The sequence below is a fragment of the Coturnix japonica genome, chromosome 2 (assembly GCF_001577835.2).
Source record: "Coturnix japonica isolate 7356 chromosome 2, Coturnix japonica 2.1, whole genome shotgun sequence".
Taxonomy (NCBI): Eukaryota; Metazoa; Chordata; class Aves; order Galliformes; family Phasianidae; genus Coturnix; species Coturnix japonica.
Genome location: NC_029517.1, coordinates 134,480,625 through 134,495,437, shown reverse-complemented (window position 1 = coordinate 134,495,437; position 14,813 = coordinate 134,480,625). Strand labels below are relative to the sequence as shown.

Below are 14,813 nucleotides of genomic sequence, written 5' to 3'. Positions count from 1 at the left end.
CATGAGAATGTGCCCAAAGGAGGACGACAAAGTTGGTTAAAGGACCAGAGGGGAAAAAGTTGGAGTGCATCCAGTGCAGGGCCACAGAGGTGATCAGAGGGCTGGAGCAACTGCTGTGAGGAAAGGTTGAGGGAACTGGGCTTGTTTAGCTTGGAGAAGAGAAGGCTCCAGGGAGACCTCACTGTGGCCTTCTGGTACCTGAAGGGATCTTATAAGCAAAAGGGGGACCAACTTTTTACACCGCCTGATAGTGACAGGATAAGGGGACACGGCTTTAAGCTAAAAGACGGGAGATTTAGTTCAGATGTTAGGAAGAAATCTTTCGCTCAGAGGGTGGTGAGGTGCTGGAACAGGATGCTCAGGGAAATTATGGATGCCCCGTCTCGGGAGGCATTCAGGGCAGGGTTGGACAGAGCCTTGTGCAGCTTGATGTGGTGATTGGCAACTCTCCCCAAGGCAGGGGGGATGGAACTAGATGATCTTTAAGGTCTCCTCCAACCTAAGCCATTCTGTGATTCTATTATATGTATGAGGAGCAGCCACTTAGATATTCTATTCTATGATTCTATGATATTCATTCTGTGATTCTATGATATGTATGAGGAGCAGCTTAGAGGAGAAAGAGGGGAGGCCTCATGGCAGCCTGCAGCTCATTCAGGGCAGCTCACAGCCAACTTAGGATCTCTTACAGGGCCCAAAGAGACAGCACGGAGCTGTGTCGGGGACAGGCTGGGGATTAGGGAAAGGTTCTGCACAGGAAGGTGGTGGTCTTGGAACAGCTCCCAGGGTGGTGGTCACGGTTCCAAGTCTGTCAGTAGTGCTGAAGAAGCATTTGGACAATGCTCTTAGAGATGTGGTTTAACACTCACGTTGCCCCTCATGGAGTCAGGAGCTGGACTTGGTGCTCCTCGGTTCCTTCTGACTCAGTGTGCTCTGTGATCCCATTTTACAATGGCCAAACAAAGGCGCTAACAGATGGTCGGATATGTATAAGTGTGCAGTGTACATGGAGGTGGTGAAGTGTGCATGCACACACATGCACTTATACGCTGTACTCCATCAGTCTGCTTTACACACGCACACACCTCTTCGCAGCCATTGCTGAGCCTTGTGAGTTGGTCTGCTGATGCTTCCAGTCCTCCCAGCACATAAGGGGGCCACCTCCAAACATGCAGGCTGTGAAATGAGCATTTCTGGGTGCATCATCCCAGGCTGCCCTTTGCAGGTTTGCTCCTTCTGCAGCAGTTGGTGTTGGGAAGGACCAGGTGTAGGAGCCTGTTGCAATCATAGCTGCTCCTTTCTCAGACATACATTTCTCCTTGCCAGGGTATGTTCCTGTATCTGTTTCTTTCTTTCCCTGTATTTGTCCGCTGTAATGTTCATTACCATCATCTCCTCTTCCTTCTCCTCCTCCTCTTCCTCCTCCTCCTCCTCCTCCTCCTCAGATCCTCAACTCTTGAAGACAGTATTAAACAGTACGAGCAGGATCTGGCCAGGAAGCTGTACCAGTCCCGGCAATGGGCTCCTGCTCCCGGGGCCAGGCCGGCTCAGATGCCTAGTCCAGTGCAGAGTCACGCCTCGAGAACCCCTGGGTCAGGAACCCAATCCAGGTGTGCACAGCCCCACCCCTGCCAGCTGCATGCTCCGTCCTGTCTGTGTCCCCCATCCTAACACCGTGCTCCCAGCTGTGTCCTTAGAGGGGTAGGGAGGATTCAGTGGTGCTGGAGTTTATTCCCCTGAGGTACCACGGTCTACTGGCAATCAGTGGGGATAATGATGGGGGGACACTGGTCTGTCTGGTTGGGGGGGAGCTGACGTCTCTGAGGGCCGAACCCCTTTTTTCAGAGGTGATTTGTAATGTCCCAGTGGCAGCAGAGGGATAAAGTGTGGTTTTAGAACACAGAGAAAAGCCCTGAAAACTCAGCTACTCGTTGAGCCCTGGCAGTTCCCCTCCGTGTTCCTCAGTTTGAATTGCTCTCTGTCATACACGGCACCTCTGGGAAGGCCTGCAGCATCTCAGTGGGCTGATGCTGAGCTCCAGGCTCTGCTCAGCACACGTGACAACGTGTGCATTTCAGGACAGTAATGGCTGATGACAGCAAACCGAGCTGTTCTCTCCTGCTCTGAAAGTCTGCCTGCTATGGGGAACCAAGGGTTCATCTGGCTTTTCTGCGCTCAGCCGGTTGACTGTGGTCCAGCTGCTGGGCACAGAAGAGGGCATTAATCTCTTACAGAGAAAGCAATATCTGATGTCTTTTTCTCCTCCTTTCTGAGACAGGATGAAATCCCTTGAGCAGGATGCTCTTAAAGCCCAAATGGTCATTGCCAAGTCCAAGGAGGGAAAGAAGCGCAGCACCCTGGAGCAGGTGACAGAGTCACCTTCACCCGTTCCTACCCCGTCACCAACACCACTGGAAGGTAACGTACAGCAGCTTCGGAGGAAGAGACGATGCTTCTCCAGGTTAACTTGCTTGAATGCAGATATGCAGGATGCAGTTTCTCCGTTCATCTGAGCCTGGAAGGGCCTGCGTGGGCACAGGACATTTCTCAGCACAGGAGATGTTCCTGACACACAGAAAACATGAGAGACCAAAACACTGAAGTGCTGGTTCTGGGAAAGGAGAGCAGAGTTGAAAAGACAGGAAGGAGGCGTTTGTTTTTAAAGTGTTTATTGTGAGCCTGGTCTTTTATCACACTTAAATAACTGCTGAATGGAAGGGACAGGGCTGTGTGTTGCATATTACACAGACGTTCAATAAAAAGTGTTTCTATCTCATCTTTTGCAGATTGCAGTCCCAGGAACGTCACTTCACCAGGAAGGCTGGTATGACACACTCTTTGCTTTTGTTCTCTTTGTGATCCTGGGGTTTCTCAGTTACTCACTTTGGGTGTGGATCGTGCATCTGGGCCATGAAGTCCCCATTTCAATGCTTAGCCTGAGGCAGAGCTGTGAGGAGGGCAGTGCATGGAGCTCTGCCATTGACAGAGACAGCTCCTTTTTTACAAACATGCAGCCGTGTCTGTTCTCCATTTCTCTGTTTTGTTGTCTCCTCCTCGGGAGCATAAAACCAAAAACTTAAGCTGAAATCAGCATCTTGCTTTTCTAAGTAAGTGCTGTATAAACCCAGCAGGACACTGTTGCAAAGAACTGAGAAAATCAGTACAGCAGAACGGTGGGATGTGGTTCTGCCCAAGGTCACACACTACAGCCAGCTCTGAATTAAGGGCCAGCTGTGCCAGAGCAGCCAGGAATCTTGTTCTTACCTGAGCTGCTGTGTACGTGCAGTTCACTGGAGCACGCTGTGTTTTCTGTGCAACCTGGAGCACCTGCCCTGACAGCAGGATGGACAAAGCACAGCATCCATCCATCCCAGTGTCCCCGGGATGCCCTTCTTTCCCAGAGGCCGGATCCAGACACCACTGACACTAACCGTGAATGATGCTTTGCTCCTAACTCTCCATAGATCACCCAGCATGCTGCTGTGTGTCCATCCATTCCTCTCCCCTCACTCTCTCTTTTCTCTTTCTTCTCATTTACTGTCCCTTCTAGTCCATGTCTGAAAAGAAGTTTGACTACCGGGAATTTGCTGCTATTCCTTCCTCCAAACCTGTTTACGAAATCCAGGTATTCACTGCATGCTGAATTTCTGCCTGCTGTCGGATTGGTCAGGGCTTGATTTAGTGGAAGTGCTGCATATGAAGTGACGACCCTCATTGCAGAGGCTGAATGGAGTGAGGAAGTCCTCCCCAGGACCCCCTCATGTTTGGGGCAATGAGAGCTGGCCGTGCTGTTCTGGGGAGCCACTGGGGGCATTGGTCAGGTGTTAAAAAGTAGGTCCAGATGGTTTTGAAAGTGATGGCAAAGCCTTTGCAAATACAAAGCGACCACATCTTCACCTTAACTGATCCTGAAATGTTTTTGAGTGAAATATGAGAGCTAAAAGGGAAGGAGAAGCTGTAGGAAAGGCTGCCAACAGATTGCAAATGGGAGCTAATGTTGACTTCAGGCTGGAATTATCTGGCAGCCTCCCCCAGAAGCAGCTGAGCTGAGTTGTTTTAGTTTTAGCTCTGCTGTAGATGTTACCATCATCGTGAAGTAATCGTATTTTGGGCATAAGTGCATTAACAAAGTTCTTGTGGGAGGAAAAAACCTCATTTAAGCTGCTCTGTCATTTCAGTGACGTTCCCTGTGATTTCTGTGCTGCCTGTTTTGTATTTGTCTGAGTGGGTCGTTACCTGATTGTGTTTGTGACAAGTGGTTTGAGCAGATGATGTGTGGCTCTTAGTATTTTTTTAAGCTTCCTGTGAAGCTCACTCAGCAGATACCAGCAGTTATATTCGTTGTGTGCATGGAGAGCCAGCAAATACTGACATGCTGGACTATAACCTGCTGTCACAAACCTCTCAGGTCTAAAAGGTGTCCTCCCAAATTGGTTGTTTCTTGCACAAAATAGGCAAATCTGATGTGTGAGGAGGGCTTCTTGCACTTCTCATAGCTGTGCATAGAGCCTTCATCTTTTATCCTACAAGAAAAATGGAGTTCCTGCTTGCTGTTCTTGATCTGAACAAGGTGACTCTCCAAAAGAAAGATTTGGATCAATAGTGGCCAGAGTTTTTATAAGAGTTTGACATTATTAAAATGAATACTGAGCTCTTGTGAGAACATCTGTATAGTTCTGAAGTGCTAGGCTTGGTTTGTATAGTTCTGAAGTGCTAAGCTCAGGTAAGTATTGAGTGCAAATGGAGAACAGTAGATGAACAGTAAGGTTTTTGTAAAGCTTGTCAACAGTAAAAGGAAGATTAGGGAAAATGTGGGTCCCCTACTAAATGAGGTGGTACCAAGGGACACTGAGCAGACCAGAGATTCTGAACGCCTACTTTGCTTCAGTCTGTAACGCCAAGTCTGGCCATTAGGAATCCCAGACCCTGGAGGTAAGAGGGAGAGTCTGGGGAAAGGAAGACTTTTTTGATTGAGGTGGATCTGGTCAGAGAGCCAAAATCAACGCACACACATCACAGGCCCCAGTGGGATGCACCCACGTGTGCTGAGAGGACTGGCAGAGATGATTGCTGAACATGACTCCTCTGTCATCTTTGAAAGGTCCTGGCAAGTGGGAGGGGTGCCTAAAGACTGGAAGATGGCCAGTGTCCCTCCAGTCTTTGGAAGGGGCAAGGAGGAGGATCTGGGGAACTGTGAGCTTGTCACCTCTGTCCCTGGAAAGGTGATGGAACAGCTTGTTCTGGATGCCACGTCCAAGCAATTGGAAGAGAAGGTTGTCAAATGTAGTCAATATGGATTTACCAAGGGGAAATCGTGCTGTACCAACCTTCTGTGATGCCATCACTGGCTGGGTAGATGGGAGGAGAGCAGTGGATGTGCTACCATTCAACAAGACCTGGACAGACTGGAGAGTTGGGCAGGGAGGAACCTGATGAGGTTTAACAAGAGCAAGTGTAGAGTCTTGCGGCTGGGAAGGAATAACCTCAAGTATCAATTGAGGATGGATCAGTTGAGGTTCCTCGCCCTCTGCTCTGCCCTGGTGAGGCCACATTTAGAAAACTGTCCAGTTCTGGGCTCCCCAGTCCCAAAAAGACACGGATCTCCCAGGAGTCCAGCCAAGGGCCACAAAGATGATGAAGGGCCTGGAGCATCTCCCATATGAGGAAAGGCTGAGTAACCTGGGTCTGTTCAGCCTGGGGAAAAGAAAACTGAGTGGGGATCTGATCAGTATTTATAAATTTCTAAAGGGAGGTGGGAGCCAGGTGGATGAGGCCAGACCCTTTCAGTGATCTGTAGCAATAGGACAAGGAGTAACGGCCTAAAACTTGAACACAGGAAGTTCTGTACTAGCACACGAAAGAACTTCTTTATGGTAGGGGTGGCAGAGCATTGGAACAGGCTGCCCAGAGAAGTTGTGGAGTCTCCACAAATAAAGAAAAAAAAACACCCGCTGATTTTGCCTAAGAAGCCTGAGAGCGGTGCAGGCGCAGAGCTGGGATCCAGGACCCTCAAGGAAATATCACTGTCCTGTGTCATTAGTCCCCTCCCGTGTTTCTGCTCCTTTTTAACAGCCTTCATGCTTTTTGCCTTTCCTGTCACTTAGCATTCCCTCCTCACTCCCCTGGCAAAGTAATAGGAGGGCTGTGGTGGGCAGACATCTCACAGTTCAGACAATGGGCTGCTTGATTGCAGCAGCAAATTTGAATGTGAGGGCCATGCTGTGGCTGCTGGACCACCAGAGCCTTTGAGGCAAAAGCTTTTCTTGTAGTGCAATTGTAGGCTTGGGGGGGAAATTACCTGTCACTGCTGTTACAGAGGTGAAAGCTCATTTCTTCTTCTTTCCAGTCGCCTGATGCAGCTGATGACCTCAGATATGTCGAGGACAGAAATAACTCAGGTAAGCCAATGGCCAATGGAGACTCCTCTGTACTGCTTACATCCCATCCGTGCTTCTAGAGTTTTCGTCTCGGCCTGATTGTGGAGTCAGCCCTGAGGACCTCACTTTCTTGCTGCTTGAAGCATTGTCCTTTTTTTTTTGTCCATTCTAGAATGAAACCTTGAGATTCGCCACATTCAGTTTTGGGTAGGATATTCGCATTGTGCTTTCTAATGGCTAATTTGCTGAGAACCGTTTGTTACAAGCATGCCTAACCTTGCGTTGTGCTCTTGAGTGAAGAGTGGTGGTAGAATGTGGGTGGGAAGGCCTGGTGTCTGGCAGCTGCTGTGAAGGGGATGGCATCCATCATTAGGGGCTGCTTTAGGGACTGCTCTGTGCCCTTCTGCTATTAGGCAGTGCAGGTGGTTTGGCACTGGAGGGCATTTGGATGGAGCTGGGTGAGGTGACTCACCCGGTCTAAGCCTGTGGAGCTCTGTGCACAGTAAGCACTTCATTGAAGTTTTGACTTCCGTATCTCTTCCTACTGTGCTGGCTGCAGGATGTCTTTGTGTTCCCAGCCACAAGAGACAGCTCAGACCATCTCCTGCTTCATTCCAGGTGCTGTAGTGGAGCACAGCAGGGCGTTCCTTCTCCTTAATAGTGCCTTTCTCTCATTCAGCAGTTGATGTTGGCTGTCTTCTGCCTGCTCTGCAGCTGTTTGTTTTTCTTCTATTTTACACAGCTCAGTTGTCAGTTTTATCTTGGCAAATCACTCTTAGCAAAGGCTCCACTCCAGCTGGCCGATCCATACACAGGACATTGGCAAAGGGGATTCTGCTGCAGAGATGCTCAACAAAAACGTACTTTCTGGGAGTAGCTTCTGTTCCTCATGCTGCAGTGTGAGCCTCCAAAATGAAAATCTGGGGGTTTTCATTCAAGGTGATCCATTCTAAGCTCGATTCTTCTCCCATCTGTTCTGATATCTGACAGTAAAAAGTGAAATGACATTTCTAGGAAGCGTGTTCATGTTTTTAGAAAGCTCCTCCTAATGACAACAGAATTAACTCAGAGCTGCAGACTTCCTATACTGAACCTGAACTTCAAGCAAAAGCAACAAAGCAGAGGCACAATGTCAGCACAAGGCTTGGGATGGTCTGACACTGAGCTGCTTGGTGTGCTTAAGGAAGAGCATAAAAGAAAGGAGCATAAAGTCATTCTTTCCAGAACAGTGCTCCAAACTGCAACCTGTGTTTGGTTTTGTATTCCATAAACCAGAGGCTTTAATTTCAGAGTTGTTCACTTCTTGAATCCGTATACACATCTGCAGTAACTTCCACCTCCCACGTTATTTATTGCCCAGCCATCTCTGTCAGCTCCTAATGCCCTTAGAGTGGAGTTCCATTTGGCTGCCCCAGTGCACAATGTGGGGTGATCTGTAGTATTGCTCAGTGCAGTCGTCATCACTTCTTTCTCGTTAGTTACAGAACACAGAGCCGGCTACAAACAGCTGCTGCATGTTGTGAGGGCAGGTCATTTCTTCCTGTGATTTTTCTCTGCTTTAACTACTTACTTACAAACTAAAGGATGTGTCTTCTTATCCCACAGCAGTTTATTTTCATTAAGAGCTTTGGCTGAGAACAGTTTACAGGTTTTTAGCAGAATGCAGTATGCTGTGTTGAGATCATATTTATTTGCATGTTTGATGGCTCCTTTGGCAAATTCCACCAGGTCTAAGAGCAGTGACCTCCCTCCGGCCACACTGAGTCCTGTGCCCAGCTTGAACATCTCTCTGCAAATCTGCCAGTGCCTCTGTTTTATTCCAGTTTTATTTGAAAGTGAGCCCCTTGGCTGTCAGTCCCAGCACCCTTCCAAGACATCACACTGGTTACCTGTGTTCTCATGGCTCCAAGTCCTTTTCAAACAGCAGGTTGATGCTACGTAGTAGTTCAGAAAGGGTTCTGGATCATAACCAATGCTCCTACCTGGTGACTGTAAGGAAGGGGACATTGCTATGAGCATGGCTGTAGGGCAGGGGGTGGGTCGTTAAGTACAGCTCAGCACCTCTGACTGCCCACCTCTGGCCTGATAGATTTCTGTATTTGAGGTTCTTTACTCAATTCAGAGACTTCAGAGGGGCTTCTCAGGAACTAAAAGGAAAAATTCTGTGGCTTCATGAAGCTTTTTCCTTTTTACACAAATACTTCGTGGAAGTTGTTCAAGCCACATTTTCAGAAAGGATGGATTTTCTGGGGTACGTAAAAGCTCAATGCACTGCAGGTGCAAAACTCATCCTGAAAAACCTCAGACCACGTTAACTGAGGGTCAGCTCTGCTACGGCGGCTGTTGTGGTGAGGCTCTTTGGCGCAGGAACCAAAACGCAGTCTACGGAAAGGACTTTAGTCATCCAACTTCAGCATTAAGCAAAACCAGAACGCTCGCCTCTCTCAGTACCATACTGATACTCGCACTGCTCTTCAGCACTCAGCACTCTGCTGGAACTACTGCAGTGCTTCGAGCACGAGCATGTACCACTGTCCCTTCTGGGAACTGATTATTCATAAAGTTTGGCATTTCTGTGCCATTTTTGGTGAATCCTGGGTGCTGGGGGAAGGTGCCTGCTGAGCAGTGCCACTTCCTTCCCAGAAAATAATAGCGCTTCAGGTACAGATCACCTAGAAGTTCTGGGCATGGCATTACTGTAATTTACAGCTCAGCACATGGTGCCATCATTAACTGTACCAGTCGTACACTTAAACCTAGCACCTCCTCTTAAACCTGTTGCTTCTGTTATCTACACAGTTCCTCAGGAGCAAGATGGACAGCCAGAGGAGGAGGAGATGCTATTAACACGTGATTCATCAACACCAACTGCATCTGCACTTGAAGAGATGGCTCTGTACAGCAGCAAACGCAAACTCCGACACAGCCGGCGCAGCCTGGAGACCGCAGTCCCGACGTAGGCGATCCGAAGCTCCTGGGCTTTGGGATGGCCCAACATGGGGCTCCTGAACTTCCCGTGCTCCAGGAGTAGCACCAGACTGCCCATAGCGCTGCCTCCTGGGCTCCGGATGGAACTGAGCACCCACCCCAGGAGTGTTGTGGTCAACCGACTTCCTTAAGGCTGTGAACCGCCCTACTTTTCTCACCCAGTGGCGCACTGGGGCACGTCCTAACCCCAAATGGGATGGCACGGGACTGATGGATGGCTAACCTAGAGGAAGCGTGGGTAGGACAGAAGGCAGCTGCAGTTTGTTAGCCTGTAAATAGTGTGGGGGGAGGGGGGTGGTAGGACAAGGAGAACATAGAGTGTGAGTGTGTTGGGCTCCAGCTGTTATTTCCTCAACTCGGATCTTTTGTTTAATGGTTAATATGAGAGCTTCTACTCTGGTCTGAATGAGAAGGAAGTTCCAGCCTTCACTCCTATTTAATTTCCAGTCTTTTGCCAAGAAGCATCTTCTTCCACCTCCCACACTGTGTCACCTCACTTTCTTTTGGGAGTGTGTGGAAGCTTGGAGGCAAAAAAAAAGAAAAAAAAAGAACAAAAAAAAAGAAATTTTAGTGAAGTGCCTCCCTCTGACACTGACACCTGTGTGCTCAAAGAAGACTGAATGAGCCGGAGCCTGTGCCAGCTCCAGGAAGCATCAGCTCCATTCCGTTGCCTCTGTGAGCGCAGCATCTGTCCCATGCAGGGAACTGCTCCTACCTGCAGTGTTTGACTGTCCTGGGAGACGGGTATCTACCCCGGGCACACATCTTGGTGTGCACATAGTGTGAACCACTGGGTGTCAGACAGGAATGGGTATTTTTCAGCTGTCCGCATCACATGGGGGTGAATGGGGGCAGGAATGAGAAAGGAGTTGAAAAGCTGTAGGAGTGATAGCAATGTGAGTGTATGGCAGCAATAGCAAGCAGAATAGCGAGGGCTTAGGATACGGTGGCAGAGGTGGGAGGTGTAAACAGCAAATAAGGTAGGGGGTTAGGATTCAGGTAATGGGGAAGGGTAGGAAGTGGCGTTGCTGGGGTCAGGTTAGGACTAATGGGGTCTTACAGGTAGGATGCTGGTGGGTGAGTCCCGCTGGCTGTGAGATGATAGGTGATGTTGTGAGGGTGCCTATGGGGTCTGAAGGAGTGACTGCCTGCCAGACAGGGAGCACGGTGGGGTGGAATGGATCTGGGAACAACCTGCAATAAGCACACGGTGCTGCTCTCTGCCAGCACGTTGACTTCAGGCCCCTGTCTGCATAGGACGGGGCAAACACGTGCTTGTCTGAGCAAGAGGAAAAAAGAAAAAATGAAAAAAGGATGGGGGTGTGATTCCTGGCTGCCACACATGGAACAGTGGCTGTGAGCAGTTTGCATCCAGCGTGCTCTACAGACGTGGAGGAGGCTGGTGCTGCTCACAGCTGATCAGTCTCTGCTGCTCTACTGCCCACTACTGAACTAAAACATCCCTGTTCCTTTTTTCTTTTTCTTTTTTTTTTTTAATGGATTTTGTTTGGTTTGGGTTTTCTTTTGTTAAAGCCTCCAATACAGAGAAAGGCATCAGAGTTCAGCAGTCTTTGATCTGTCCATCCAGATCCATTGGTGCTCTCTGCTGAACTCCAGCAGTAAGGCCAGGGCTGAACCTCACCTGGGACGTGGCCTGGGAGCAGCAGCCACTTCTGCTCATGCATTTGCTGACTGACTGGATGCATTTTTTTTATGGTTGAGAATCTCCCTTCATGCCAAACTCATTTGAACTGACTCCACGTGGTTTAATTGGACAGGGCTCTGAAGGGGGAACTCGGATATCTCAAGCTGCCGCTACGGCTGCTTCCATCATCAGCAATTGGAGCTTTTCCTTTTTGAAACCTAATTTTAGCATATGCTTTTTAACAAGAGCAGTTTTGGAAACAATCTTGGATTTGTTTTGGTGACTAACGTGATTCTTTCTCCTTTCCCTTTTTGGTACCCGCTGCCAGGCTCTGGGTTCTCTCCCCTTCTCTCCTGAGAGACTCTGAGGGAAAATTAATTAGCGCATCAAGACTGTAACTAGTGACATTTGTACAACCAAAGAAATCTATTTTGTGGTTCAAGGATAATAAAGTTTACTTTACGTTTTAGAACCTCGAGTTGTTCCATTTGCCCCGTGCGAAGTCTGCAGTTTCTAAACTTTGGTTCTCGTTATTAGCAAACCCATAATCCAGCAAACACACCGGTCATTTTCCTGCCTCTGTGTGCTTAATGAAGTCTGAGATGGGAGCTGCTGGTGTAATAGGAACCAACAGGGAAGCAAACATCTGTGAAACCCCTACAAGGTACAGCATGGAATATCAGGGCAGATTCATCCAAAATGTGACGTGGCCAATGGCCCAAATGGTGTGGCTCAGTACCAGAGCATGGGTAACAATCAGGAAGAGTCGGAAGCCACCATGCAGCAAAAGAGCTACAAAGTAGTTTCTATCACTGAAAATCAATGGGACAAACCACAGGACAGGGTGCTACAACTGATGGCTGTAAGCTTCAGAGGGAATGGGAAGTCAGGATGGGGAGGAGAGGCCGTTCTGTCTGACCAGCTGCACCACTTGGTTTGCTGTAAGCCGCAATCACGCTGAATACCTGTAAACTTCCAAACAGAACACACAGAGCTGCAATCAGACGTTCAGCTCAAATTAAAGCCTGATCATGTCCCTATGCCACATTCTTAGGAGATGCTGTTCCCTGGGCTGCCAGCCCCTAAATGAGGGTGAGGAGGGGTGGATCCAGGCTCCAGGTGCGTTGCTTGCACCTGAGCTCCCTGGGTTAGCTGTGCCTTCTCATTTGGTGCTCAACCTTTGGTTCAGGCTGTGACCTGGTAATTCCACCCCACAATGTAACAGGCCCCAGAAAATCCTTCTGCCCCATTAGGGACATGGTGTCACAGAGATGCAGCTCTATCTGACAAGAGCAACAAAACATCCCTCACTTACCTTTAAAGAGCCAATTTCTTCTTTCTGCAGCCCTTCCCCCGACCCAGGCCCCTCCAAACTCATTCTTCTTTAATTCTCACTCCTCTTTTCTCTGCTTTTCTATTTAGACTGCATGGTAACCAGAGCACAGACTGCATCTTCTGCAAGGTCTATAATAAAAGCATCATTTCAAATCAATCTGTTTGCACTTGGAACTGAAAACAGTCAATAAGTGTCTGTTTAATTTGCGTCAGCATATACAATCATAGAATCATAGAATGACCCAGGTTGGAAAAGACCTTGAAGATCATCAAGTCCAACCGCAGCCTAACCAGAACCCTATAACCATAGTACCCTATAACCACAGTACCCTATAACCATAGTACCCTATAACCAGAACCCTAACTCTAACAACCCTACACTAAATCATATCCCTGAGCACCACATCCAGACGGCTCTTAAACACACCCAGAGATGGCAATTCAACCACCTCCCTGTTCAGCCTATTCCAGTACATAACTACCCTTTCTGTAAAGAAGTTCTTCCTAATATCCAACCTGAACTTGCCCTGGTGCAACTTGAGGCCATTTCCCCTCGTCCTGTCACTTGTCACTAGTTAAGATGTGTCACCAGTGACAAGTGACATCTTAACTGAGATGGCACCAGCACAACAGCACATTGCTGCAATGCTGCTGCATGGTAAAGCCTCTTAGACAGCCACGGTGGCTTGATGCAGGAACATGTAATGCACAGGGTTCACACATACTGAAACTGTCACACATGATTATTCCTTTTGTTCACCTCTTCTCCAGTGGCGCATATCAGAACTGCTGGGATGGTGCCTGACGGGTTATTTCGGTCTGTCCCAGAGGTGCCTCCTCTCTGTATGAGTTCACTCAACAGGATTCAGTTCCCAACACCCTCAGTCACAAATCAGCCACATCCTCGGCAGAGTGAGGTCACTGCATGGGATTCGTTCCTTGCCCCAGTAACACACACTTTGCTTAGGCACACACACACTAAAACACCAAAACAGCTTGTTTTTTTCCTGAAGGATTTTTCATGCTGTTTTTATATGTAATGACAGTCTTCCTACAGGACTTGGAAAGTGAAAGCTAAAAGAATGTCAGGCTGACCTCTACCGACAGAACTGAGCTGCCACCAGTCATTCAATGCAGAAATTCTCAGAGGATGACAATGCAGAAGTGGGTTCAAAAGACAGGATTTGTTAGGAAACTGGAGCAAAACCTGCGAGGCTTTGCTTGAGTCTGCTGCTCTGATTCAGCAATTCCTCACTTTTAACTTTCTAATGATGCTAAATTAGGAACTAAAGCAATAAACAAAGAGAAACAGAATCAAAAGAAGGGGGGAAATGGGAGGTCTGCAACTCAACATGATGGAAAAACATTTCCATTTTTATACCTTGAATGGGGAATATCCACACCAGGAACCAAAGAGGTCTGAACTTATCCATCCTAATTGGGATGGGAGGCCTCAAGTGCACGAAATACTGCTGAGCTCTTTAAATTTATCAGGTTTATATTAATATATATCGATTTATCTAAAAATATATATTGATTTACCTAAAAAACATTAATATATATTGATTTATATATTGATTTATCTAAAAACATCTAAAAAAGATTTATCTTTAAATTTATCAGGTTATATATTAATATGTATTGATTTATCTAAAAACACGGTAGGACTTTATCTACCAACCTCAGTAATTTCTAATATCCAAATTCCAATTGTAGTGATTTAGCATAAATTAAGTGAAGGAATAAATAAGAATCCACAGCAGTGCCATTTGTTTGGATGAGGAACTACGAGAGATGGTTTAGTGGCTTGTGGTAGCAATGATAATGGAAGGATGGTTAGACTAGATGATCCTGTAGGTCCTTTACAACCTTGTGATATTCAGTGATTCTATTATAAGGATCCATAGGGTGCAATAAGGATCCATAGGGTGCAATAAGGATCCATAAGCTGCACTAAGGATGCATATGTTCCCTTAAGGCACCTTGTTGATCCACAGGTCACCTTAGGGTGCCATAAGTATCCAGAGGGTGCCATAGGGATCCATAGGATGACCTGAGAATCCATAGGGTGAGACTGGGATCCATTAAGTGCCATAAGGATCCATAGGGATGCCCTGAGGATGCACAGGGCACCATAGGGACCCATAGAATCATAGAACTCCAGAATGGCCTGGGTTGTAAAGGCCCTCAATGCTGATCCAGTTCCAACCCCCTGCTATCTGCAGGGTCACCAACCAGCAGCCCAGGCTGCCCAGAGCCACATCCAGCCTGGCCTTGAATGCCTGCAGGGATGGGGCATCCACAGCCTCCTTGGGCAACCTGTTCCAGTGCATCACCACCCTCTGCATGAAAATATCCTAATATCTAACCTAAACCTCCCCTGTCTCAGTTTAAAACCATTCCCCCCTGCCCTATCAACAAGGAGGGAATAAATCCAGCAGCTTTCCTAAAGTGATTCTACTATTTTC

General features: G+C 47.8%; 1 protein-coding gene across 1 annotated transcript in view; it reads left to right on the top strand.

Annotated features, from left to right (window-relative positions):
- SCRIB (scribble planar cell polarity protein) overlaps positions 1 to 11,482 on the top strand; it is an 80,900-nt gene extending 69,418 nt beyond the window's left edge. Inside the window, exons 40-44 of the mRNA XM_032442604.1 lie at positions 2,279 to 2,418; positions 2,787 to 2,824; positions 3,551 to 3,625; positions 6,347 to 6,398; positions 9,177 to 11,482. Coding sequence (XP_032298495.1) covers positions 2,279 to 2,418; positions 2,787 to 2,824; positions 3,551 to 3,625; positions 6,347 to 6,398; positions 9,177 to 9,337 — 466 coding nt within the window. The 3' untranslated portion in view covers positions 9,338 to 11,482. The remainder of the gene's footprint in view (positions 1 to 2,278; positions 2,419 to 2,786; positions 2,825 to 3,550; positions 3,626 to 6,346; positions 6,399 to 9,176) is intronic.
- Positions 11,483 to 14,813: the final 3,331 nt, after the last annotated feature.